We start from the raw sequence: 25,295 nt of genomic DNA on the forward strand, positions 1-25,295 counted from the left end.
GGGTAAGCAATTTATATTTGAAATCTGAACGTTTATATAGATGTAAGGCCCGTAAATGGAGAAAGTGCAAACACCAGGTTAAAGTTTATCCATGACTAACAGGAGTTTTCATGTACCACAGGTAAGACTGCAGCAGCAGTTAATAAATAGACGAACAAATGAATTAATATACTTTAACGTGCGGAATCCGAAACAAGCAGCGCTGTGATTCTGAATTTTGTTACGATTACGGTGATTAGTAGCCTTTATTGACTGACACCACCTGGGCGAGTGAGTCGTGTCGTGTAACTTTCCTGACGTTAAGCTGTGTATGTGTTCAACACACCCGGACCCGGGTCTAAGTACAGATTTCAGCTTGGGAAAAGCAGCCTCCAACGGGTTTGGGTACGTGGTTCATAGTCACCACCATTGCGTTATCGTGGTATTCCTATTCTTGCTATTATGTTGCAAATGATTGTGTGTGTGTGTGCGCCTGTGCGGGCGAAATAACATTGACAGCTATGGCAGGTGACGAAAGCTTGCCAGACCTATGCCAGGCTAACAACGGTTGCTAAGCTGGCATTGGACAATCGCTTTTGGGGTGGGGTTTAGCGAAGGGTCCATTGAGTCCCGACCTGTTGTTTGGGAAACAGTGCTCTACGCCACCCAGACACCCTCAACTCTATTCTTGGATGCTATCACAGCCTCAGTGGGCCAGGGCATGCATTGTCAGGGCTCACAATGGTGTGAGTTCCACTCCATCTGACACATATTGTCACTCGCCATCTCAGTTACATCTTGTGATAGAATATTGTAACATGGTTCATGTTCTGAATCTTCTGAATGGAACGATCAAAAGATTAGTACAGTTGCTGTATTGCCTATTGTTGGTGCTTTCATGATGCTGCATGGTTGACATGAAAACCATATCTTGATTTGGTGTTGCCAAATCAAGATATCGGGTTGCCATGTAGCCAGGTGAATGAATTGGGTCAGTGTGTTTGTGTGTGTATGTATGAATGTGTGTCTATTCCCGTCTGCTAAGGAGGAATGTGTGAGTAAGCTATTGAACAAAGCACAGAATAGTTTCCATCTGAGGCATGCAAATGGTCGTGGCTTGTTGCCAAAAGTTTGGAAAGTAAGTGTGTGTGTGTGTGTGTGTGTGTGTGTGTGTGTGTGTGTCTTGGGTCTCTCGAGGACATACGGATTTGGGAAAGCCTTGGTGAAATGTGTAGGTCATGGAACAGAACACTTGCTTTCATCTGTGCGTGTGTGTGAGCTTATTCATGCGCTCACTGTACACTATGTGTTAGTGTGTCTTAAACCCGATGTCGTATGACTGTGTCACTTGCCGAAAATCGCCGGCCTACTGTCACCTAGTTTCACCTTGACTTAACTAATTGAAAGTTGTTGTCACCTAATTTCACCTGGTCTCAACTTGTTTAAACCCTTTGTCACCTAATTTCACCTGTTCTTAAATCAATTCATTAAAACGTGGTGTCACCGATTTTCTTCTGGTCTTTATTCATTAAAACATGCATAAACTCCTTTCCAACTCGCATGAAAGGCCTGTCATTTATTGGCATATTTAATTTTGCCGTCCTGTGGGAACTGATTTAGAATGCTGGTATATTTTGTACCATCTATCTCACGCCTCCCTACCGTGACAGATTACCTACTGCACATTGTTATGCCACCACCTGAGTGTGAATGAAAAGTGTCTTACCATCATGATGTAGTCCTGCAAGTTCTATGAACAAGCTGTTGTTCTATGAACAAAATTCTTCTTAAAAACTGGAAAAGAGAAAGGTCTTGGCGAGAGCATGGGTGAGAGAGAGAGAAAGTGTGTGTGTGTGTGTGTGTGAGACTTCCTGCAACCGGGGAGGAACTGTTCAATGAATGCTTCCTAAGTGTTGGTGTAACTAAGACATTAGCTAAAAAACATATTTTTTACATGCAGTGTCCCAATTACGTTATTAAGTTATACCAGTATGGAGGGTGGGGGGAGCAGAGAATTTAATTCAAGTTAAAATAGACTTCTCCTTGGTTCATTTTGATCGGCTATATTGTCACTCATATATAACGACGTATATAGTGCTGAAGTTAGTGGTTAAACCTGTCGCATAGTTTCACCTGGCATTTCATTTAAAACTGATGTCACCTAGTTTCACCCGGTCTCACTTCATTTTAACCATAATACGTCACCTCATTGGTGTGTGTGGAATTGAAATTGAATTGAATTGAAATTGTGTGTGTATGTGTGTCTCTGTGCATGCATGCGTGCAGAGTCAAAAGGAAAGCGGCTAACAAAGTGTGAAGTCTTGATTTAGGGATCTATTTCTGTGTTATATTCAAAACTTTGAGCTCACTGACGAGTGAGGATACACACACACACACACACACACACACACACACACACACACACACACACACACACACACACACACACACTCCATCCAGGCACACACTCACCCTGTTTACACATTGTACTATTTTCTCCAAAAAAGGCAAAAAAGATTGAACAGAGGGATGGAAGGAAGGACAGAGAGGGAGAGGGAATGATTTATTGGAAGGATGGATGGAGAAGTGTGTCATGCACCGCTGGCCGACTGTCTCTGTTGTGGTCTGGACCTTAATCCCCCCCTCCCCCGTCACTGTCCCTTGATTGGAGAGGGAAAGAGAGAGAGAAGGAAGGAGGGGTACAAAACATAGTCAAAGAACAGAAACATTGATAAATATAGAGCACTGGTTCTCAGATCATTATAGAAAAACACTAAGATTTTAATGATATTATGACATAAAATAAAATGAATTCTGATACCCATAAATAGGAGCTTAAAGACATGGTGAAATGAAAAACATGTTATTTTCCATAGAGAAAATAGTTCCGAGACCCAGGGGATGAGCGAGTGACGTCAGGACTTCGGTACTCTATAGAGGAAAAACGGAAGAGATGGATGGATGGATACTGATAAATAGATAGATCCATGAATGATCAGTGTTCTCCAACTATGACCCTGCAATGTCATATGATGTTTATCAGGCTCATGATACGTGTAACATGTAATGCGAAACTAAAACTGCTTCAGACCTGGCAGGCGTCCCTGAGCCCAGTGGATACGGTCCTCTTAGTTTCAAGTCTTTGACAGTGTCCCCCTCGATGCCTCCATGGATTAAAACCCACATACCACCTAATACCCTGTAACAAAGGGGTCATTTTTCATCAGTCCTCACAGGTCAACAAAACAAGCATATCCTAGGCCAGCCTGTGTGGTTTGTGTTGGATGTGTGAGACTTCTCCATAGCTAACAGGCTATAAAAACACTGTGTTGACAGGCAAATAGTGGGATTTGTGGCTGGTAGCCGGATGACCTCATCTTTTGGCGGACGGGACAGGGTGCAGGACCACTGGTGCTAAATATTTACCCCCCTGTTTTGTTTGTCAGTTTTCTGACTCCATTCCATCTATCCGTGTCTGGTTGTCTGTGTTGAGTTCATGCCAGTTATACTGTGTGTGTGTGTGTGTGTGTGTGTGTTTGTGTGTGTGTCACAGTATTTGCATGAATGTGAGCATTCACATGCCAGTTTAATATTACAATGTGTATTGTGTGTGTGTGTGTGTGTGTGTGTGTGTATATAGGTATACAGTATATGTGGTACCCAGCAATTGCCATGTTATTATGTTGGTGAAATTGTCTCTCTTTACCTCCCTACCTCCCTCTTCCCTTATTCCTTCTCTCAATCTCTCGCGCTGATCAAGCTCTCCCTCTCTCTTTTTTTTAAAGATTTATTTTAGGACTTTTATGCCTTTATTGATAGGATAGTAGTCTGACAGGAAATGGAAAGAGAGATGGGGAGTGACATGCAGGAAAGGCCGTCGGGATCGGGACTCGAACCTGCGACGTGCTGTCAGGCTACTTTGGAGCCGAGGTACGCCAGCGGTCCAGGCACCTCTCTCTTGCTCCCTTTCTTCACCCTCTTTGTCTCTCTCTCGGTCCATATTTGGGTATAATCAAATAATTGCATTGTTCTCAGGGGTCTCATACATCGGCGTATGACATCAGACCTAACAGAAACTGTTGCCTAACGACACCGATTTGTGCATGTCCATATTTGGGCATATCTGCTCTCCTGCTGGCTGCTAACAGCTGCATGACATCATAATGCAACGCAAAGCGATGCGTCGACCAACATGTACAGGTTCCGGTACCCAGCATTATTGCATGGGTGAAATAGGCTCTCCTCTCTCCCGTTCTCTCCCTCTCTCCCTTCCCCTCTCCCTCTCTCCCTTCCCCTCTCCCTCTCTCCCTGATCATGCTTGCCCTCTCTCTCACACCCATGGGCATGTCTATATATGGACATGTGACGTGCCGATTTGATTTGCCGTGACTTTGGGCATGTGCTGTATGGACCTGTCTGTGCGCAGACAGACACGACTTGAACTTTATATAGTATATAGGCCTAGATATATATATATATATATATATATTTTTTTTTTCTCTTTGGGATTAAGTTACCCTGGCTAGAGTGACACGTAACAGTTGACATTCTCAAGGTCTGGTTTTCTAGACCTCCTCTACCTCAGTCAGAGAGCTGGTGTTGTGTTTCTCCACAGAGACAGATGTTTAAGTGGCTGACTGGACAGTATGTGGAGGCTTTATGGGCCCTCTGACAGCATGGTGTGTGTTGTTATAGCCTTGGGACACCTGAGAGAGGACAGGGAGAATGAGAAACAGTTGAAAGAGAGTTGGGAGAGAGAGAACAGGAGAAGAGGAAACCGAGGGAAGTAGAAAGATAGAATGAGCGTGAGAGCGGAGGACAGAGATAAAGGAACGGTGACAAAGCGGGGGGGGGGGATATAAAAGGACAGAGAGAAACAAGTGAAAGAGTTGGAGGACATAATGACACTTCATCCTTGTCCCATTGAAACATACCACATTCCTGAGCCATAGTGAGTTTCTTTTTGCAGCTCTGGTGTGTGTGTAAGGGGGGGGGTCTCTTTAGGGGTACAGCACTGGCCCTTTGCCCATATTCGGCTGGCATGTGGTGGATATCATCAACACTTGATGGCGCGTGACCACTGACCACACTTGCATCATGTGTTGACTGTCTGTCTGTCTGTGTGTGTGTGTGTGGCCCACTTCAGTGTTTACTTGATGAGCTAACAAGTCTAGTTGGCTATAACGGACATACTTAGACCTCAGTGTAAATGAGGACAGAGGGAGGGACTAGAACAGGAGTGAGAGACACAGCAACATCAGAGCACATGGGACAAATAGATGATGAAGTAAAGATGAGAAGTTAAAGATGAGAATAGAGAGAACTTATTTGTGTGTTGAAAGAGAGAGAGGGACAGACAAGACAGTCCATGGCAAACGGAGAGAATGATTTTGTCGAGACGTTGAAAAGGCGAAGGGAGAGAAAGAGGACAGAGAACAAAACACTGACTGAGAGACTAAGGAATAAGACGACTCTCAGTCAATAGATACAGAAGAGAGAGAAAGAGAGACAGAGACAGAGACAGAGACACTGCTATCTCCCATCTTCATCAGTGTTCTGGTACATTTTCTCTCCATTGTCCTGCCCGCCGGTGTCTCAGACAGACCGAGCAGGCCCCTCGAGGCCCCCTTAACCGAGGTGTCTGCAGAAATGCCTTCTGCAGCTAGAATCCGCTGCCTCCCCCGGGAGCCGCAGAAGATCAGCAGGGCTCAGATCATCCTGAGGAGTGAGTAGTGGAGCTTGACATTTATGAGTGGACCTGACAGCCGTGTTTACGTGGGAGAACGTGTGTAGATTCACAAAATGTCTGGTTGTGTGTTTGTTTTTTGTGTTTGTTTTTTTGCGTGAGTGTCGGTTTACCTATTTCTGTCTTTCTAACACTGATCCATTTCAGCATCCCTCCTTCAGTCTACCTTGGTCTTTTATGCGGAATGGTCAGTTCTTCACATTTTAAGTTACACTAACACTCAGTACTTTAACCCATTAAGACCTGGACCGGTGTCATTTTAGATTTCTTTGGCTATTCAAAAAAATTGCAGATATACAAGCTCATAGCGCGGCACCGAGTGCCGCACTATGAGCTTGTAGATCTGCTATTTTTAAAAAATGTTGAAAATGTGTGCAAATCTTTGTCTATATATATTAATTTTTTTAAGCGATTATACAAATGTCCTCTAAAAAAAGTTGTTTTTTTAAAGGTATTTTGCTATAATATCAGTGGTTCTCAAACTTTTTTCATGTCAAGGACCCCCAAAATTATATGTTTTTGGCCACGGACCCCATCTAAAAATATTTTGTTCCAGGGAAGCAAAGAAGCAAAGATTTGATTTAAAAAAAAAATTTGCTTTAGAAAAGGATATATATATATATATTCAAAGACTTGCACACATTTTCACAAATGTTCAAAAATAGCAGATCTACAAGCTCGTAGCGTGGAACTCGCTATGAGCTTGTAGATCTGCTATTTTTTAATAGCCAAAGAAATCTAAAATGACACGGATGCTTTCCCGGTCTTAATGGTCTTAATGTGTATAATCATACAACATAGTCGTTACGTAATACAGCCTTGTTTTGTGCGTCCATTCCTGGCCTTCATTAGCCGTGTTGTTTTTAACTTGTCACATGATGGCTACAAATCCTTGTATTGGGACTGAAAGTAACCTTATGCTGCATTGTTGTTTTCATTATCTACTGGCAGCACTATTGTTAACATCATTTTATTTGTTTTGTGTTTATTTGATCTTTATTTACTCTTTCCCTCCTGTGGTTTGTATGACCCTGAACGGGAGGATGTTGGAGTGTGAGGGGGAAATGAAAGCAGGAATATGTTTATCCACTTGTCAGGACTATATTTTGTTTGGTGGAGACATCAATAAAAAATACATTTAAAACAAAGGTAACCTTCTGCTTTGTGTAACTGAGTTTGTGCCGAGATAAACCTTCGATAATGAATGGAACATTGGCGTGTTTGTAACCGTTGGGCAGTGTAGTGGACTTGTGATTGGGGTGACCACAGTGCAAATGCTGGGTGGTTGTTTTAGATCACAGCTCTCTGTAGCTGCTGTCTGTACTGATTAGAATTTAATCACTAGATTGTGTGTGTGTGTGTGTGTGTGTGTGTGTGTGTGTGTGTGGGGGTGGGTGGGTGGGTGGGGTGTGTGTGTGTGGAGGCCTTGATAAAGTCTTCCCCTGATTGGCTGCAGCATTCAGTACTTCTGTAAATTCATTGGTTATGCAGTGCTGGAAGTTTGTCAAGTGCCAACAGTGTTGGAAGGAGGTTTGACCACAGTTGCTATGGTGGCTTGATCTTTGACAAAGAGAATAAACTTTTCTGTTAGATGTAGTAGTACTGGGTCTGAGAAAGACACAATGGCGTTTCCTCCTAGTGACAATAGCCAGCAATGCTCAGCACTTTAGGAGAAAAACTAATTGCAAAATGCAAGAGCAAGGACAAACCCTTTTCCAGATTACTACCCCACAATCTCATCTACCTTCATGCTGCATTGGCACTCTAAATGGACTGTATGCAGTTTGGTCATTCTGACCTTACAGTTCAACAGACATTATTTCTGATAGCTGACATACAGTACTTCCATGGATGTCATCTTGTGACAAATAATAAGTAAATAATAAGTTTTGATAAAAAATGAAAGGCTAAGGATTTTCTTTGGGTGGAATCTATCTGAAACTCTACACGATGCAATACTCCCCGTAATCATAGTTGTAGTCATTTGCCATTATTCAGTGCTGTCTGTGAATGTGAGAGCTGACGGGGCAGATTTGCACATGGCTCCTGCCTCCACGTACCTCCTCTTCTTCCTCCTCCTCCTCTTCAGTTCTTCTCAGATCATCCTGTACCACTCGTTCTTTTTCACTCATTTCATTGTTGTGGAAAATCTCTGAAGGATGTCAGAATGCCCCCACCCTTCTCTCACAACCTGTTTGTCATGTCACTTTTTTCCCCCCAGTCTGTCTTCTGACTGACTGTCCTTGTCTCTGTCTGTCTGACTGTCCTTGTCTCTGTCTGACTGTCCTTGTCTGTCACTTCTTTTTTCATCTGTCTGTGACTTTCCATGTCTTGTCTATTTGCCTGCATCTCAGCCTCAGTAAGACCCAGACACAAACACAAAGTGTGTCTGGGTCTCACTGTCCCTCCGTCTCTCCCTCGTGTTCTCTCTCTCTCTCTCCTCTCTTCTCTCTTCTCTCACTTCTCTCTCTTCTCTATCTCTCTCTCTCTCTTACACTCTGGTTCAGATTGCATTTTCTCCTGCTCTGTTGTGGCCTTGCCTTGTGCTCCGTAAGTTGAGGTTGTGATGAGTCATGCAGTAATATACAACACAAGGAAGGGAGTGTTATTTGTCTGTGTCTAGTAGATGCTGTTTTCTTTCTCTCTAATAACATACAGTACCTTGTCCTGCCCCTAGCCTTGCTTTTGGGGGAATATACATTATTATCAGTATTTGTTGTTTCAGTAGCTGTGGTTTTAAGGTTTTTTCTTTCATTAGTTTATGATTACTTACTAATGGGATCTGGAATGAGTGTTAAGGTACCATGAGCCTCCCTTCAAACAGCACTCACAATTCCGTCCTTTCACCTTTTAGACATATTGGCTAAAAGTCTAATCCAGAAGGACTTAAGCATGACTTAACGGGTCTAGTGCCTTGCCCGAGGGCAGTCGGTAGCACCCATGGCTGCAAGCCAAGTGTGAATGATCCGGGTGGTTTAACATCAAAGTCCCAGAAGGGCAGAACGGTTAAGCCGCTTGTCTTCAGGGTCACTTCTGTTGCTTCAAATCCTGCCTAAGGTCTTCCTCCTGTGTTTCTCTGCCCTACACTGTTCCACCTCTCAAGACCAAGGAGAGTGAACTGAATGCTTTTTCGTTCACTCTAATCACACACACTATGTCCATTGTTGCTGTTGACATGTGATTGAACTAATCACAAAAGTTTGAGTGAGAGATGTAACTACGGCTCTAAGAATTCTTACTGTTTGAAAGAAGGAAAGTTAAAAATGAAGTACAGCAACGTTTCAGAGGAGCATTTCTTCATGTGAGCTATATATTTCTCGGTGTATATTTGGTCCTGAGACACATGAAAGTTAGACAAAACGCGTTGATGTTCCCTAATATTCATTCCAAGGTGAGCGGATCAGTTAAGTCCGATTTGCGCACAGCATATTGTCCTACTTATTATTTTGTTTGGGCTAATTCCATGATGGTGAGCTCATTGCCTGGTGTCGGGCAAATGGAGCGTTTGTCTGTCTCATCCCCCCACTACCTCCACCATCGCACCCCCAAAATACTCCAATGTTTACCATGAGCCTTATTTGGGCCAGTGGGGTGACGCATCGGCACCACCGGTTCATGGCCAACTGATAGGCTAGGCCACTTGTTGCCGGGCAGGCGTGACACTATTCTAAGTGGACAGCGGCGGCTTGCGTCATGTTGTCACTTTATCCCCCCCTGTGGACTGCAGCTGGTTCCAGGATCGTCTCCTGTCACTCAAGCTATCTTAAGTAGACCTGTGCACACATGCGCGTGCACACACACACACACACACACACATATTTCTGAGTTAGGTCAAATATCCAGTGTGTCTTCATGATGGAGAGCGGCAGCTAAGACAGGAGGACAAAGTAGACAGGGGGCTGAGGTGTGTGTGGGGGGGGTCAGGGAGCAGAGTCGTGCTTCCCCCCAGGCTCCATTCCAGACTTCCTGTCTCCTACAGCCCCAAAATAACCCCACAACAGATAGATAGATGGACAAGACGGAAAACGTGTACGAGGCTTGATTGACATAAATGAGGGGAGCGATAAAACTAGTGACGACAACGGAGGAGGAATCAGACAAGCGAAGATCAGATCTGGTAGCCAGCAGAGGGACTTGTAAGTGCGCCTGCGTGTGCCAAGCAGTCCATTTACTGTGTCCATCTCAGGTAATGGTTATCGATAGGAGAGTCTAACTGCACTTCAAAGAACTGCGTTACCCACAGTTCTCCTGGAAAACGCTGACATCAGCATGACACAGGAGGGGGGGGGGGCAAAGCAACGCAGTTGCTGGCATGTCGGCTCGACTCGCAACTCTATTTTAAATAAAACATTTAGCTCCTATATTCTCATATACTGTATCTCTCTTGCGAGGGTGTGTAGTGGGCATGCTGCTATTTGTACCGTTTTACTTAAGATGTAAATCGCTTTAGTTTTTCTGAGTCAGCGCAATTGCCAAGGCAGGGATAGTTAATGAAGATCTAAGTTTGGGCCTTTTGTAAAGAAGTTTTTCGTGTTTTGAAAAGAAAAAGAGAAATGGAACTGGGGCCCGGGACCCAAACTAGTGAAAATGGCAGTACATACTGTGTCTTATATTTTAGCTCCTAGAATATAAGACACAGTATTTACTAAACATAAAGTGTCCTTCCTGGTCCTTCTAGCCCAGTGGTTCTCAAAGTGGGGTCCAGGGACCCTCTCAGGGTTCCTTTAGGGGATTCCAAATAGACCCTTAACTCTGAAAATATACCCTTACAGGTCCATTTGGTTACATTTGTATACTCTCAGAGTTATGTGGATCCTTGAAATAAATAAACGGTTGAGAACCACTGTTCTAGCCAATCATATACAGCTGTTGCTATTTTTATTTACCCAGCAACAGTCGGCGGAATCCATGACCTCACAGGCTACAGTTTACGGTATGAGGCTTTAAGCTGTCAGAGATGTAGTCACCATGGTGGAGTTTCTGCCAAGTGTCATAAATATACCGTATATCTGGACAGTGGTTGACAGTGAGGTTAACCGACAGCATAGAGGCAAGGTTACCATGCCTCTACTTCCTTCCCTAGGTAGCCTTTACTGTCTGTCTGTCTAGCCCGTCTGTATGTCAGGGAATGTGGAGGGTGACAGTATTTACACCCCTTCCCCATATGTCTGTCTGTCTGTCAGACTCAAACCATAACGGATGTGGGCTGACAATAGATGATGCTCTCATCTACCACACACAAACACACACACACACACACACACACACACACACACACACACACACACACACACACGCACCTTGACCTAAAGGTTAGCTCCGCACTTCTGTTGACACACTGTAAATAGGTGCCAGATTTGGTGACAGCTTGTTTTTTTCTGACCACAAAGTATAGATGAACAGACTGAAAGATATATGCCTTCTCCTTGACCCTGTTTACTTCTTTGTCTCTCCGTCTCCACTTAGCTGATCTCTCTCTCCCTCTCTCTCTCTCACTGTAACCATTTACCTCTCCCCCCTCTCGTTCTTTCTCTCTCTCTCTCTCTCTCTGTACCCATTTACCTCTCCCCTCTCTCTCTTTCCTTTTCTCTCTCACACTGTTGCAGACATAAGAGAACATGCAGTACATTGAGCACATGCAACTGACAAACACTCTCTGACACACACACACACACACACACACACACACACACACACACACACTACTAGGAATGCTATAGACGAATCCACAGACACGCTGCCTGTAGCTGCCTGTAGGCAGCCATTGCTGCGGTGTCGCGTCCACGGAGCGTTGACACCGCAGCAATGGCTGCGCGCAGTGCAGCGCTCCGTGGATTCGTGTATAGAGGGCAGTGGTGTTCTGTCCTTCTCAGTCTCCAGTGCATGAATAATAGATTGGATCCAGGAAGTACAGACCGGCCGACCAACCAATCAGCAGCCATATCCTGTCACACCACAGCTCTCTCTCTCTCTCTACCCTTCTCCCTCTCTTCTTCTTGTTTCTTCCTCTCTAGCTCTCTAGCTCTCCATCTCTCCATCTGTCCAGCGCTCATTATAATTCCCTTTCTCCATCTCGCTGTACCCGCCTCCCTCCCCTCATCATCCTCCTTTTCTCCATCCTGCCCTCTCTATCCCTCCCTCCCTCATCATTACACCCACCACCCGCCTCCCTCTCTCTCTCCCTCCCTCCCTTCCTCTCTCCTTGCCTCCCTCCCTCCCTCCCTCCATCCTCTTATCTCTCTCACTCTATTTTCCTATCAATTCTTACAATCCCATAAGGGGTTGGAAGAGTCGGCACAAAGGATGACCGCGCCCCGGCGTCTCGTCCTGCCTTGCGTCTTCTTCGATTACAGAGGAAGAACGAAACAAAGGGAAATAGACAGCCGGAGGAGGCTCAAATGCGCTCTTAAATAGAACAAACACCTCTTCACATCTCCGTGTTTATTCTTTTTTTCTTTTTGCGGGGCGCAACGTTACGTCAAAGCCACAGCGAAGTCGGCCTTTACGGAAACTGAATCGGAACTGAGCTTAGAAACTTTTAGTGATGGTCCTGTACGTGGCCTCTCAGGAGCGCGCTGGGGTCACGGCGAACAGGGTGGTAGTTGGGTCGAGGCCTGTGACCGGTTCAGATGCGTCCGCAGAGGGACTGTGGAGCTACGTGTGCTGTCAGAAGATTCCTACACTGTCACTGCCTTCATGTATGTAACTGATGGAGATGTAGGGGTGTGTGTGTGTGTGTGTGCGTGTGTATGTCTTCATGGTTTATGTGTGTATACATACAGTATATATGTTTAACCCGTTCAATCCGGGAACGCATCTAAAAATGCCGGTTTTCTGAAAAACGTATGTTGCTATATCAGTGGTGCTCAAACTTTTTCATGTCAAGGACCCCCAAAATGATATGTATTTGGCCCATGTATTTGCACAAATGTTCCCGATTAAAAAAAAAAATTGCCAAATAAATCTTAAAATGACACGATGCGTTCCCGGTCTTAATTGATTAATATAATATACCTGCCTTAAAAAAATGCCTTCCGATCACTTCGGATCGATTCTCTGTTCCTTAATGCTCAGATCAAGAGGACTTTGTCACACAGGCCAGGGTCTGTTTACTAGACACTAGGCAGCTTGTCACACTGTTAAATATTCATTTGAGGCATGTCACTGAGTGTGACATGTGGCTTCCTCTCCTTTGCTCGAGTGAACTATTCTCAGCCCTGTGAGTGTGCAGACTGAGGTACTGGGATCATTTAACATCTCACTTCCCTGAGGTGTGTTCTAGTTCCAGGCAATGATTTTATGACAGGAGAGCACTAGCAAAATGTACTGTAAATGTGATGTAATTTTATCCATTTGTAACTCAGAGAGTGTACAGATGTAACCAATGGGACCCTTACGGGATCATTTGGTTACATCTGTATGTTCTCATTTTACTGTATAGCAAGGTGAAAACCACTCCCTCATAGATTTATCTCTCACTTCTTTTCAGTGGTGGAAAGTAACTAAGTACATTTACTTAAGTACTGTACTTAAGTACAATTTTGAGGTATTTGTACTTTACTTGAGTATTTCCAATACTTTTACTTCTACTCCACTACATCTCAGAGGCAAATATTGTACTTTTACTCCACTACAATTATTTGAAAACTTTAATTACTTTTCAGATATAAATTATGATATAATGAAACATACATTAACCACTTTAGCCCTATTTTATACATAGGCTATTTGAAAATAGCAGATCTACAAGCTCACAACGCGTCGCATCGCGACGCGTTGTGAGCTTGTATTGTAGATGGGCTATTTTCAAATATTTAGTACTTTTACTTTTGGTACTTTAAGTACATTTTGATGCCAATACTTTTGTACTTTTACTCAAGTAAATTTTTAATTCTGGACTTTTACTTGTAACAGAGTATTTTCATATTGCAGTATTGGTACTTTTACTTAAGTAAAGAATTTGAGTACTTTATCCACCACTGCTTCTTTTGATCTCTTTTTGTCTTCATGTGACTGTGGCCTGTTGGCTCTCACCTTGTCTGTCTGTCTCTCTTTATATTGTTGGATGCAGGCCAATTCCCAAAGTGCTCTTGTGTGATCTCGGTGCTCGATACTCGATGCTCCAGTGCGCTGTAGCATTCCCTTAAAATAGGCAGTTTCCAGGAAGCACATGATCAGAGAGGCCAGTAGTGCTAATATCAGCATTCACAATAAGATCTACACATAATGTGCCAATCATAATGTGAATGAATCAACTTTCCATCGATTCTTGGTCAGCGTACATGACTAGTAATGTATGTGTATTATAGTTAACCAATATTATACCTTGTATTTAACCCTATTTTATACCTTGAAATTGTTTAAAAAAATAGCCAGATCTACAAGCTCACGTTGTGACACGTTGTAAGACATCGTCTTCATTGAGCATTTTTGAACAATTCTGAACAATTCACCAATACCGACTATGTCCAAATTAGGGAGGCCAGCTAGTTTCAAAGTGGTTAAATAACGGTTTCGTATTCATAAGCTTGCCTGGTTAATTAAAACATTTGTTCTGGGTTTTGCTTGGTGTAATATGAATTTGATCTTGGTTGACTTGCTTGTTGACAGTGCAACAATCTGTTCTTAGTCAGGTTTCCTGTAATTAAATAAGAATACAGTCTACAGTGTACGGGCGACTTGTTGAAGCATGATTCAATCGATCTCGGATGCACTGATAGGATTTGAAGGCAGTTCTCTAAGGTGTGGTCCTGCTTGACTGGGTGTCTGTGTTGTGTCGTTAACTCATGAAACTCATTAGAGCAGACAGTAATATAGTTACATCTCCAGGCAGAGGAGGATGGATAGGAGGGTGGATCCGTGTGCTGCCCGTATCGGTGTGGTTCTGCTCTGATGACATCAACTGCACGTGGCCCTGGCATAATTCAATAGAAATCGAATAGAGGAGTTTCCAAGTAGGAAATTGGGAAATTCTGGCCGTTTTGTTTTGTACTAGATGTACAAATCAGGAGTCTTTCTCTCGTTTTCTTGGTTTATTTTGTATGAATCAGGAAGCTAAAGCCTTGAGTGGAATCTAGACCGGGGAAAAAAAGGTTATTGTACATCAAATGCTAGACCTAGCTGCTAATCCTCACTCATTGCGTCCATATAGCAGTCATATTTAGATACTGTAGAATAGATGGACCTTTATTGATCTAGTGGGGAAACTTCAGTTGTCATGGCACTACTGCAGTTCTGAAACACAGGACATATAGAAAAAAATATACAGCTAGGAGTAAAAAAAAACAGAAGGAAAAAAAAGGAGGTAGTAACGCACAGAGATTATGAATAAAGTACCAGAAACCAGGATATTTAGGTATAGTACTACAGAAGTAGTACAAAAGAAGCTTGAGTACTTCTTCCACCATTGTCTAGAAACACCTGCTAGCACCGCTTGCTAGAATCCCTTGCTATTTCACGTCGAGGGAGTTGTGTTGTTTTACCGGGTTCAGTTGTCAAACGTAGTGTGACAGTCACATGGTTTCATCAAGTGTGTCTCTGAAGAGTCTCCCGTTGATGATCAGCCTCCACCTAGCATCTATAGCTCCTAGCACCTCCTACTATCTACTACAGTTCTGAAGGACATTGAACGGTCAAGAGGTTTTCAGAACGTCGAATCTGACGGGCTCTCAGAACTTCAGAAGCACTTCTGAATGACACACACACACACACACACACACACACACACACACACACACACACACACACACACACACACACACACACACACACACACACACACACGGCAGTACCTTGTGAACCGTCCATTGATCTACAGCTCTCCTCAGGATGTTTGCTCTCTGGGAAACGGCATACATGAATATTGGCCCTCAAACACTGTTCCGGTTTACCGACGACACTGGGCAGAGACAATCCTCTCATTCATCCACAGTTTGCTTTCCACTGTAGGGCCAACTAGAGCCTTTACAGTCCACTTGATACAGTATGTGACATTATTCATTAAGGCTTTTCACACACTTGCATTTCTAAGCCCGGCGCTAGCACAGGGCTAGCTTAACTCTGTTTCACACTCGTATTTGTTAACCCAGTATTAACTGGGCTAACTGCTTTCAAACCACTGACCTTAAACCCCAGTGTTTTAGAGGGTAACCCTGAAAAGTCTTCATTAAGCAGGGTTTAGGCATCCCTAGTCTGAGGGTGTGGTTAGGCCTATCCCATTCAAAGTTGTAAGTGTGAAAGCTCAGTTAGGTCAGGACTAACAGAACTGTAAGCCCTGGGCTCAACATAGTGTGAAGAGGCCTAAATAAATAAATACATATTTGTATCATGTTGTTGATACATGGTTGGTTTGAGCTGGGTCTGGCATCCCCTAAACAGAGTCCTACTGATGTGCAAAAGTGGGTAATGTGTGTAACAATGACAGCAATTCAAGCATTCACCCTGGCACTAGTCAAGTTTTGTGCGCACTCTCTCTCTCTCTCGACAGCAAACGGAACATAAGTGATCTTTGAGTCCACCTCCTATTTAGCTTTTTGTGCGTGTACGTGTGTGCGTGCGTGTATGTGTTCACATATGCGTGTGAGATGAAAAGAGGGAGAGAGATAGTGCATCCATCTGGCCCTGTCCAAGTTGTCCTGAAAAGTTGCCTCATTAGCAAATGTAAATGAGACGGCGATGTCATGTCAGTGTGTGTCTTGTCATCTTGCCAAAGGCTACAAGAGTTGTGTGTGAGTGTACTGTATGTTTGACTGATTATTGTATATTTTTGGAGTTTGTGTTGTGGTTAGGCAGTTTTTTTTTTTTTTTTTTTTTTTTAACCAAAGCACCAAGTACTGTTAGTTGAATTTGGGTTTGTTGATAACTTGGTTACTGGCCATGTTGATCAGTTGATTACTGACCATGTTGATCAGGTGGCTACAGATCATTTTCAATACAGGGTGACCTGGACCATATTTTCAAAAACCCTAACCAGGCCCCTTAATAATCACTTATTAATTATATTTCAAAAATAGCCGAGCTTGTACTGTAGATCTGCTATTTTCCCTACTTTTGCCCATTTCTTTGACATTCTTTTGTCATTGTATTTTTATTTTCACCTGGTGTATTCATCAGGATGGGGGACAATTATTTGAGCATTTATCTAGTGGCTGCACCTTTCAGCAGAACGGAACACAATCATTATCTGTGTTTGTATTTTAACTGTGGTGAAAACCGGGACTATTTGGTAGTGAATGTTGACAAACCGGGACATTTTAGTGACGTGTCAATTTGAGTGTTTTAGAGATGTCTGTCGGGACTCGGGACACCCAGCATGAAACCGGGACAATCCCGTCCAAACCGGGACGTCTGGTCACCGTAGTTTACCAGTGTGTTTGTGTCGTTCCTGTGCAGGCCCCACATTGCCAAGGCAGCCCCCCCCTGTGCAGAATGGCCCCACACCAGAGGAGCTGGACATGCAGAGAAGGTAAGACTCTCATTATGTCTCTCATGACTAGAGCCCGACCCATGCCAGAAATATGAGTCTGATGCCCATCCCCATTTTGGGATGGACCACCGATTAGTGATGTTTTGACCCATTTAAAAAAATGTTGTAATCAATTTGAAAATGTTTTCTATTTGAGAACATTTCCCTTCTTGCAAAAAAACTAAAAACAAAAAGACCCCACCAATAACTACTTTCAAAAATAGCTGATTGAAATTTTTTAAAAGGTTCACCAAATGATTGGGACAAATTGGCTGCATAATTGCCAATGCCGAAAAGTCGATATATATCAGCCAGAACGATACGACTCATGACGCATATCCTCACGCACACGTGCACATACACACGTGTGCGCGCACACACCATCACTATTCACAAGGACCATTCTGAAGTAGGCTTTAACAATGGAAACTTGTCTGCATGCATGATAACACACGCACGCACAAACAGAGCCAGTATTTTGTCCTGCTTGTCTGATCTGTATTGAAATGGAAATTAGTTTACCTTTCACATCAGGCCCGCTCCCCTTTCTTCCATAATTAGTTTTTTCTCTTGTTTTAATGAAATAATTAATGTTTTTGTCACCATATGTCTGCTGAGTTCTTCAGTGGAGGGGACACACACACAAACCCATACAGATGTACACACACACACACACACGCACACATGCACACATGCACACACACACACACACACACACACACACACACACACACACACACACACACACACACACACACACACACACACACACACACACACACACACACACACACACACACACACACACACACAAGCTGTTGTTTTTCTTCCCCTTACAAGGCCAGATTCACCCTCAGGTAATAATGAGGCTCTGGAGCAACACACACACACGCACGCACGCACACACACACACACACACGCACACACGCACACACACACACACACACACACACACACACACACACACACACACACACACACACACACACACACACACACACACACACACACACACACACACACACACACACACACACACACACACACACACACAGTTCTATGTTAATCAAGACCAGCTGGATAGTGTTGGCCGGGGTTTCTAACCTGTTCAACAGAAAGTCTATTCAAGTTATTTGATTAGTAGTGTGGTATGGAATCGGATCACTGCCAATACTCCTAACTTCAAATAAAGGTTTCAGAACCTTGAAAACCTTTTTTGCAAGACTGAAAACTCGTTTCGAATCTCTGAAAAAAGTGTTGAATCTCTGAAAAAAGTGTTGAATCTCTGAAAAAAGTGTTGATAGGCCGAATTTTTTTTTCAAAACTCTGAACAAATATTTTACAGTGTTTCGCCAACACATTTTCAGAGTTTCAAATTTGTCACAAACACACTTTCAGAATATGCATTTTGGCACTGTTCTCCCTGGGTATTATTTTGTTTTACATGTGTGAAACCTTGTAAACTCCTGACTTAAAATAAAGGGTTCAAAAGGCTTGAAAATAATTTCAAGACTGAGAACTGGTTTTGAATCTTTGAAAAAAGTGTTGATAGGCTGAAAGTGTTTCTCAAATCCTTGCAAACACATTTTACAGTGTTTCGTCAACACCTTTTCAGAGTTTCAAATTGGTCACAAACACACTTTCAGAATATGCATTTTGGCACTGTTCTCCTTGGGTATTATTTTGTTTTCCATGTTAGAAACCTTTTAAATGGGAATCGTTTTTGAAACTAGCAACTTTATTGTTGAAAGACTGAAAAAAAAATCAATGGTTAAACTTTATTTTGAAACTGTGATTTAGCGTCACACACACAGCAGCACATTCTCCTCAAATCTCTGAACACACACACACACACGCGCGCGCGCGCACACACACACAGCAGCAGCGGCGGCAGAGGCATGCCATAAGTGTTGAAACTCTGAAACTGCTACTCGAAACCTCGCAGGGAGGCGGGGGGGAGCGGAGGCGGGACCAGAGGCGGGGCCGTTTGAAGTCCATTCCATTCGCTCCAAATGACACACTTCAGTTTTATTCATGGTTTACACAGGAAATAATGAACTGATTACAATAATGTAAATTCTCTCAAATCAGTAACAGGTAGGTGATACATCAAATATGGTTTTATTGAAAGGCAATCCAGGTACCAACATTCGGGGAATATCTGACGGCTTGGAGCGCCTCAGTGCGGCTGCAGAGTTCATCTTGGAATTTGTCATTACAATTTTACTGTAATCCACATTCCTAAACCCCCCCACTCCTACACCCCCCCCCCAAAGGGACCCCCCCCGAACCCCCCCCCCCCCCCCCCCCCCCCCCCGGCCCAAGGGGTCACTCATAATAATTCTATATCAGCATATTTTGTGCATTCAAACAGAACAGTTGAGATTTCATTTGGCCAGATCTCTGGCAATTGTACTTGAATTCTTATAATTTTAATGTTTATATGGTCTTTCAAGTTTATATTTTCATTTGGTATCAGTCATGAATTTATTAGAATGTATTAGAATTCATTTTCTCTATTGATATCAAGCCGGATTTTCCCACGTGCGCAAGTGCATGCTGTAACATAATAATACACAACGTGTACTGTACATATATATAGCCCACTGTAGGCTAACATTTTTGGGGGTTTTAGCTATGGACCCTCAAGCTCCAAGCTCCACCTTAGCGCCGCTAATGGAGCGGTTTCAGAAAAGAAAAATGAAAAAAATGAAACCGAAAAAAGGGTGTGTCTGTCTGTCTGTCTATCTATAAATCTATCTAAATATCTATCTATCTATCTATCAAACTATCTATCTCCAGCATGTTGTTCAACAAATAGCAGATCTACAAGCTCACAACAACTGTTATTGTGAGCTTATCTGCTATTTTCAAATAGCGTATGTATAAAATACGTCTGAATTGGTTAGTGATTCATAATATAATCATTTATATCTGCGAAGTGTAGGATTATTATAATTATTATTATTATATCACAATTAAAGTAAGCGCATCGGTTAGTGTGATTCGGTCGGTCTGTCGGTCGGTCTGTCTGTCTGTCTGTCTGTCTGTCTGTCTGTGTATATGTATCTATCTATCTATGTATCTTGTAGATCGATCTGTCTGTCTGTCTGTCTGTCTGTCTGTCTGTCTGTCTATCTAACTATCTATCTCCAGCAATATGTACCACTTGCCTACAGCTGCCCCCCCCCCCCCCCCCCCCCAATAAATAATATCAGTCCAGTAATGACAGCCCCAGATGTAAGCTCCCAACGCGGTGATTAGCAACACGTTGTTCAACAAATAGCAGATCTACAAGCTCGGTTACTGTGAGCTTGTAGATCTGCTATTTTCAAATAGCGTATGTATAAAATAGGTCTGAAGTGGTTAGTGTATGGTTCATAATATAATAATTTATATCAGACAGACAGACAGACAGACAGACTGGTTCAGTCCATTAATGTTGTATTCAGAATAATAAAAAAATATATATATATTATTATTATTATTATTATTATCATCATTATTATTACCCTTATTATTATTACCCTTATTATTATTATTATTATTACCCATATTATTATTATTACTACAACTTGTTATATCCACATAATAAGGCACGCTACTAGAAGGGTGAGCTTTATAGGTCCATCTTTACTGGGTAACAAACATGTACGCTGGCAACGCACGTTACAAGCCGGTACAACAACAGAGCAGTCACACTTTACGGTCTAGTGTCGTAAACACAACGGTACACTCATACACAACATTTCCCCCCCCCATAGAAAACCATGAAACACAACCCCACCCCCCCAATGTCTTATGCATTCAGAAATTGGTAACATAGTCCTTGAGGTAATCTGGTCGAGCCCGGTCTCGAACTGGCCGTGCCACGGGCACCACCGGGTGGTCATTAGGTGCCGGAGGGCGCACCACCACCGGGTGGTCATCAGGTGCCACAGGGCGCACCGGGGGCAAGTCCATATCACCTGCTGTAAACTCAAAGTCAGTATTAGCCCACATACCTGCGGCAGCAGGCGGTGTAACAGGCATGGCAGCCTCCGGCCCCACGACAGCAGGTGGTGGCACTCGCCGAATGCGCCTGGCATGCCAGCGTGACCCATCGGACAGGCGGAAAGTGGCAGGCCCCAGCTGGTCGGTTATCTGCATAGGCGTGGACCAGAAAGACTGCAGCTTGTGGCCCCTGTGAGGGCGGCGGACGCGGACCCAGTCCAGGGCCGCGAACGATGGAGTCTTCACCCTCCGTGTCCTGTCGAAACGCTGCTTCATCTGACGCTGCCGGTGGCGGACTCTGTTGCGCCCTCGAGCTGAAGGTGGCACCATCACGGAAGCCCTCAGTCGATCCAAAGGCAGCTGCAGCTCCCGTCCCAACATGAGTAATGCTGGGGAGCAACCGGTAGTGGAATGCTGTGAGGCTCTGTAGTGCAGAAGCGTGCGGCGAAGAGCTGTAGAGAAGGAGAAGCCATCTGCCAGGTGAGCTCTGATGCCATTCTTCAGTGTCTGAATCTTTCCACCCCCCCGTTGGCCTCAGGGTGGTAGAATGATGTACGGACGTGCTTTATGCCCTTGTCCTCCAGGAAGGCAGCAAACTCCGCAGAGATAAACTGGGGGCCATTATCCGTCGTGATGGCCGTAGGGTGCCCCCAGCGGGAGAAGAGCAAGTCCAGGAACTCAGTCACCACGCGGGTGGTAACAGTCCCCGTGGAGAGCACCTCAGGCCACTTGGAATGAAGGTCGTACACCACCACCATGAAACGCTGGTGGTGTGGGACTGCATGAAGCTCCCCGCAGATGTAGAGCTGGAGGTGCTCCCAGGGCTTGTCAGGCCAATGCAGCGGTTGCAGCGGCGGCGGGGCGGGTGGGCCGGTTTTTCCACTGAGAAGGCAAGCTGTACAGTCCCTCACTAAGGCCTTGATGTCTCTGTCAATGCCAGGCCACCACACCAGGTCACGACAGCGCTGCTTCACCCTCACAATGCCCAGATGACCCTCGTGGGCCATGGTCAAGATACATGGTCTTAGGCAGTCAGGCACCACGGTGCAGAGGCCGCGGGCTATGCAGACGTCATTCCAGCAGGACACCTCGTCCTTGACCCGGTGAAAGGGAACCAGCTGGTCTGGGACCTTAGCGGGCCACCCCGAGCGGATAAAAGTGCGGAGCTGGGAGAGCACCGGGTCCTGTTCCGAGGCTGTCTGGAGCTCTTGGAGTGAGACTGTAGGCTGGAGTGGAGAGTGGAGCATCTGGATGAGGCCCTGCTCAGCGGAGTCAGGACCAGGATCTGGAGAAGGGCCGGGGGTTGCCCGTGACAGTAGGTCTGCTACTACGTTGTCACGACCTGGAGTGAATTGCAGGCTGAAGTTATACTGCTGGAGCCGCTCCGACCAGCGATGGATCCTGAGTGGCCTATGCCCTGTGCCAGACAGAAAGAGAAAACGTAAGTAGTAGGCTGTCATTCCGAGGAACGAGGCCACTTGGGCTGGACAGGCAGGCTCAGGGAGGCGTAGCACAGCCTCCACATTAGACTGGAGTGGACGGAGCCCCTTGGCATTCAGGCGGAACCCCACAAACTCTATCTCAGGCACGGCGAAGACACATTTGTCCCCGTTCAGAGTGAGGTGCTGGCTGGCAAGGACATGGAGGACTCGGCGAAGGCGCTCGTCGTGGGCAGCAGGTGTTGAGCCATGAACCACAATGTCAATCAAATAGATCGCTACCCCAGGGATGCCTGCTAGTATGGTGGCCATGATTTTCTGGAAACAGCTGGGTCCGAAAGGCATCCTCGTGTATCGAAACACCCCCATGTGTGTGACAAAGGCGGTGAGACTCCGGCTGTCAGGGTGTAGAGGAACCTGCAGATAGCCCTGCCGAAGATCCAGCTTTGTGAATATGGTAGAACCATGGAACTGTGTGGTCAGTTCCTCCGCTGTAGGCAACGGGTACTTGTCGGGGATGACTGCCTTGTTAACTGCCTTGAGATCAATGCACAGGCGCAGCTTCCCTGTCTTCTTCCGCACAGCCACCAGATTCGAGATCCATGGTGCCGCGTTGACTGGCTCAATTATGCCTGCCTCCAAGAGGTTGTTGAGCTCTCCAGCCACCTCGTCGCGCAGGGCAAGAGGAACGCGTCGCAGGGGCTGGATGACAGGGTGTACATCAGGGTTGAGGAGGGGCTGGTGGTTAAAGGCAGTGAGGCAACCCAGCCCAGCGAACAGTCCAGGCCATTGTTGGGGCCACAGTGAATCAACATGGTGGATAGTGAGCCCACTGTAATCCATGAGCACAAAACCTAGGTCAGTGAACAAGTCCAGGCCCATGAGGTTAGCACCGTGGCTTGCCACTTGGAATGTGAAAGAGGAAACAGTCTTAGTGCCATAGCGCACCGCGGAGCTGAAGGTGCCCACAATGTTAATTTTGGAATTACCATAACCCTTGAGGGGCACTTTGGACGGCGCAGCAAGCGTGTGGTGTGGGAAAAATTGTGTGACTGTAGCCGCATTCAAGAGGGACGCGTTAGCCCCAGTGTCGAGCAGTAACGGCAGGCACACGCCATCAAGCTCCACAGTACACACCTTGAACGGCCGGCGAGCAGCACTCACAGAGTGTATAGTAGTCGCGGGTGCAGGGTCAGTAGCTGAGAAAGGCTGCCGTGGGTTGGTGGCCGGGGCAGAACGGCAAACCTTGGAAAAATGGTTTTGTTTACCACAACGTTGGCAACGCTGGCCCCTGGCGGGACAGTTTTGGGCTCTGGAAGCATGTGATGATGAGCCGCAGTTACTGCAGCGCTGACCTGGGGGGCGCTGTCGTCCAGCATAGTTTATGTGGGAAGCGTCCTGGAGAGGATCAGGGCTAGCTGAACGCGATGGGGACTTGACCTGCTGTGCTGTGAGTGCAGGCAGTGGAGATGAGGCGCAAGCCAATTGCCTGGCAAACCCCTCTGCTGTCTCAAGTTGAAAAGCTATTTCCACAGCCTTATGGAGAGTCAGATCATCTTAGTGGAGCAGCTAAATGCTTTTTTCTGGCAGAATCTTTCAGATGATGATACAAGCGTGAAAATTGGCATGAGCAGTCTCCATGGGTCACTTGACAAGAAAATTGTCTGAGGCATTTGTAATTTCAAGATGGCGGCCATTTTTCAAGATGGGCAACACTTTAGTGGAGCAATTAAGTTATATAATGGTTTATTTGGTGATACAAGCATGAACATTGGCATGAGCAGTCTCTGTGGGTCACTTGACAATAGGCCACCCACAGCTACTTGAAATTTCAAGATGGCGGCCATTTTTTAAAATGGCCGACACTTTAGTGGAGCATTTAAGTTATATAATGGTTCATTTGGTGATACAAGCATGAAAATTTGCATTAGCAGTCTCTGTGGGTCACTTGACAATAAGCCACCCACAGCTACTTGAAATTTCAAGATGGCGGCCATTTTTCAAGATGGCCACCACCTTAGTGGAGCAGTTAAGCTTAAGAAATCATTTAGTTGGTGATACAAGCATGAAAATTGCCATGAGCCGTCTCAAAAGGTCATTTGACAAGAAACCGCCCACAACCACTTGAAATTTCAAGATGACTGCCGTCCGCCATGTGGATCTTTAAATGATACCTTTTCTCATAGAAATGTATTGGGTTCCTCAAAAAGCTCTGTCAAGAGAGGTTGTTTGACTGTGTTTTGTCTGACTCCTCGCCCACGACCTGTCCAGTTTGATAAAACCTGTCAGGAGTTGCCTCCCACCGGCATAGCCCTCAGGGTTCACTGAGGTAGGCCTACACAAGCTCCCTTACCACGACAAGGTAACAGTCACAAGGGAGGATATATATATATATATTTTTTTTTTTGTTAAAACTAACAGCCATTACATGTGTCAAATAAATACAATGGGGAAACAAAAAATAAGATGAATAAATTAGCACAGTTGTGGTGCTGATAAGCACAGTTGTGGTGCTGAACGGACAGTGCTCCAAAATTATGAGAAATGGCTAATACTGAATGGCAATAGCCACGGAACCATGACAAACGATACTAAGGAACTAAACTGAAAATGTGCTTCACTGTTAGATATGGCAGTGGAAGGCAGTGGAAGCAATGTTACAAAGTAACAACTG

The 25,295-nt window shown here is 44.8% G+C and overlaps 1 protein-coding gene across 1 annotated transcript in view; it reads left to right on the forward strand.

Annotated features, from left to right (window-relative positions):
- The window catches only part of enah (ENAH actin regulator), a 152,805-nt gene that overhangs the window by 88,746 nt on the left and 38,764 nt on the right, over window positions 1–25,295 (forward strand). The window contains 1 exon segment of the mRNA XM_080452976.1: window positions 17,117–17,189. Coding sequence (XP_080309102.1) covers window positions 17,117–17,189 — 73 coding nt within the window.

This window comes from Gymnoscopelus braueri, assembly GCF_963280865.1.
Source record: "Gymnoscopelus braueri genome assembly, chromosome: 16".
In the NCBI taxonomy this organism is placed as follows: Eukaryota; Metazoa; Chordata; class Actinopteri; order Myctophiformes; family Myctophidae; genus Gymnoscopelus; species Gymnoscopelus braueri.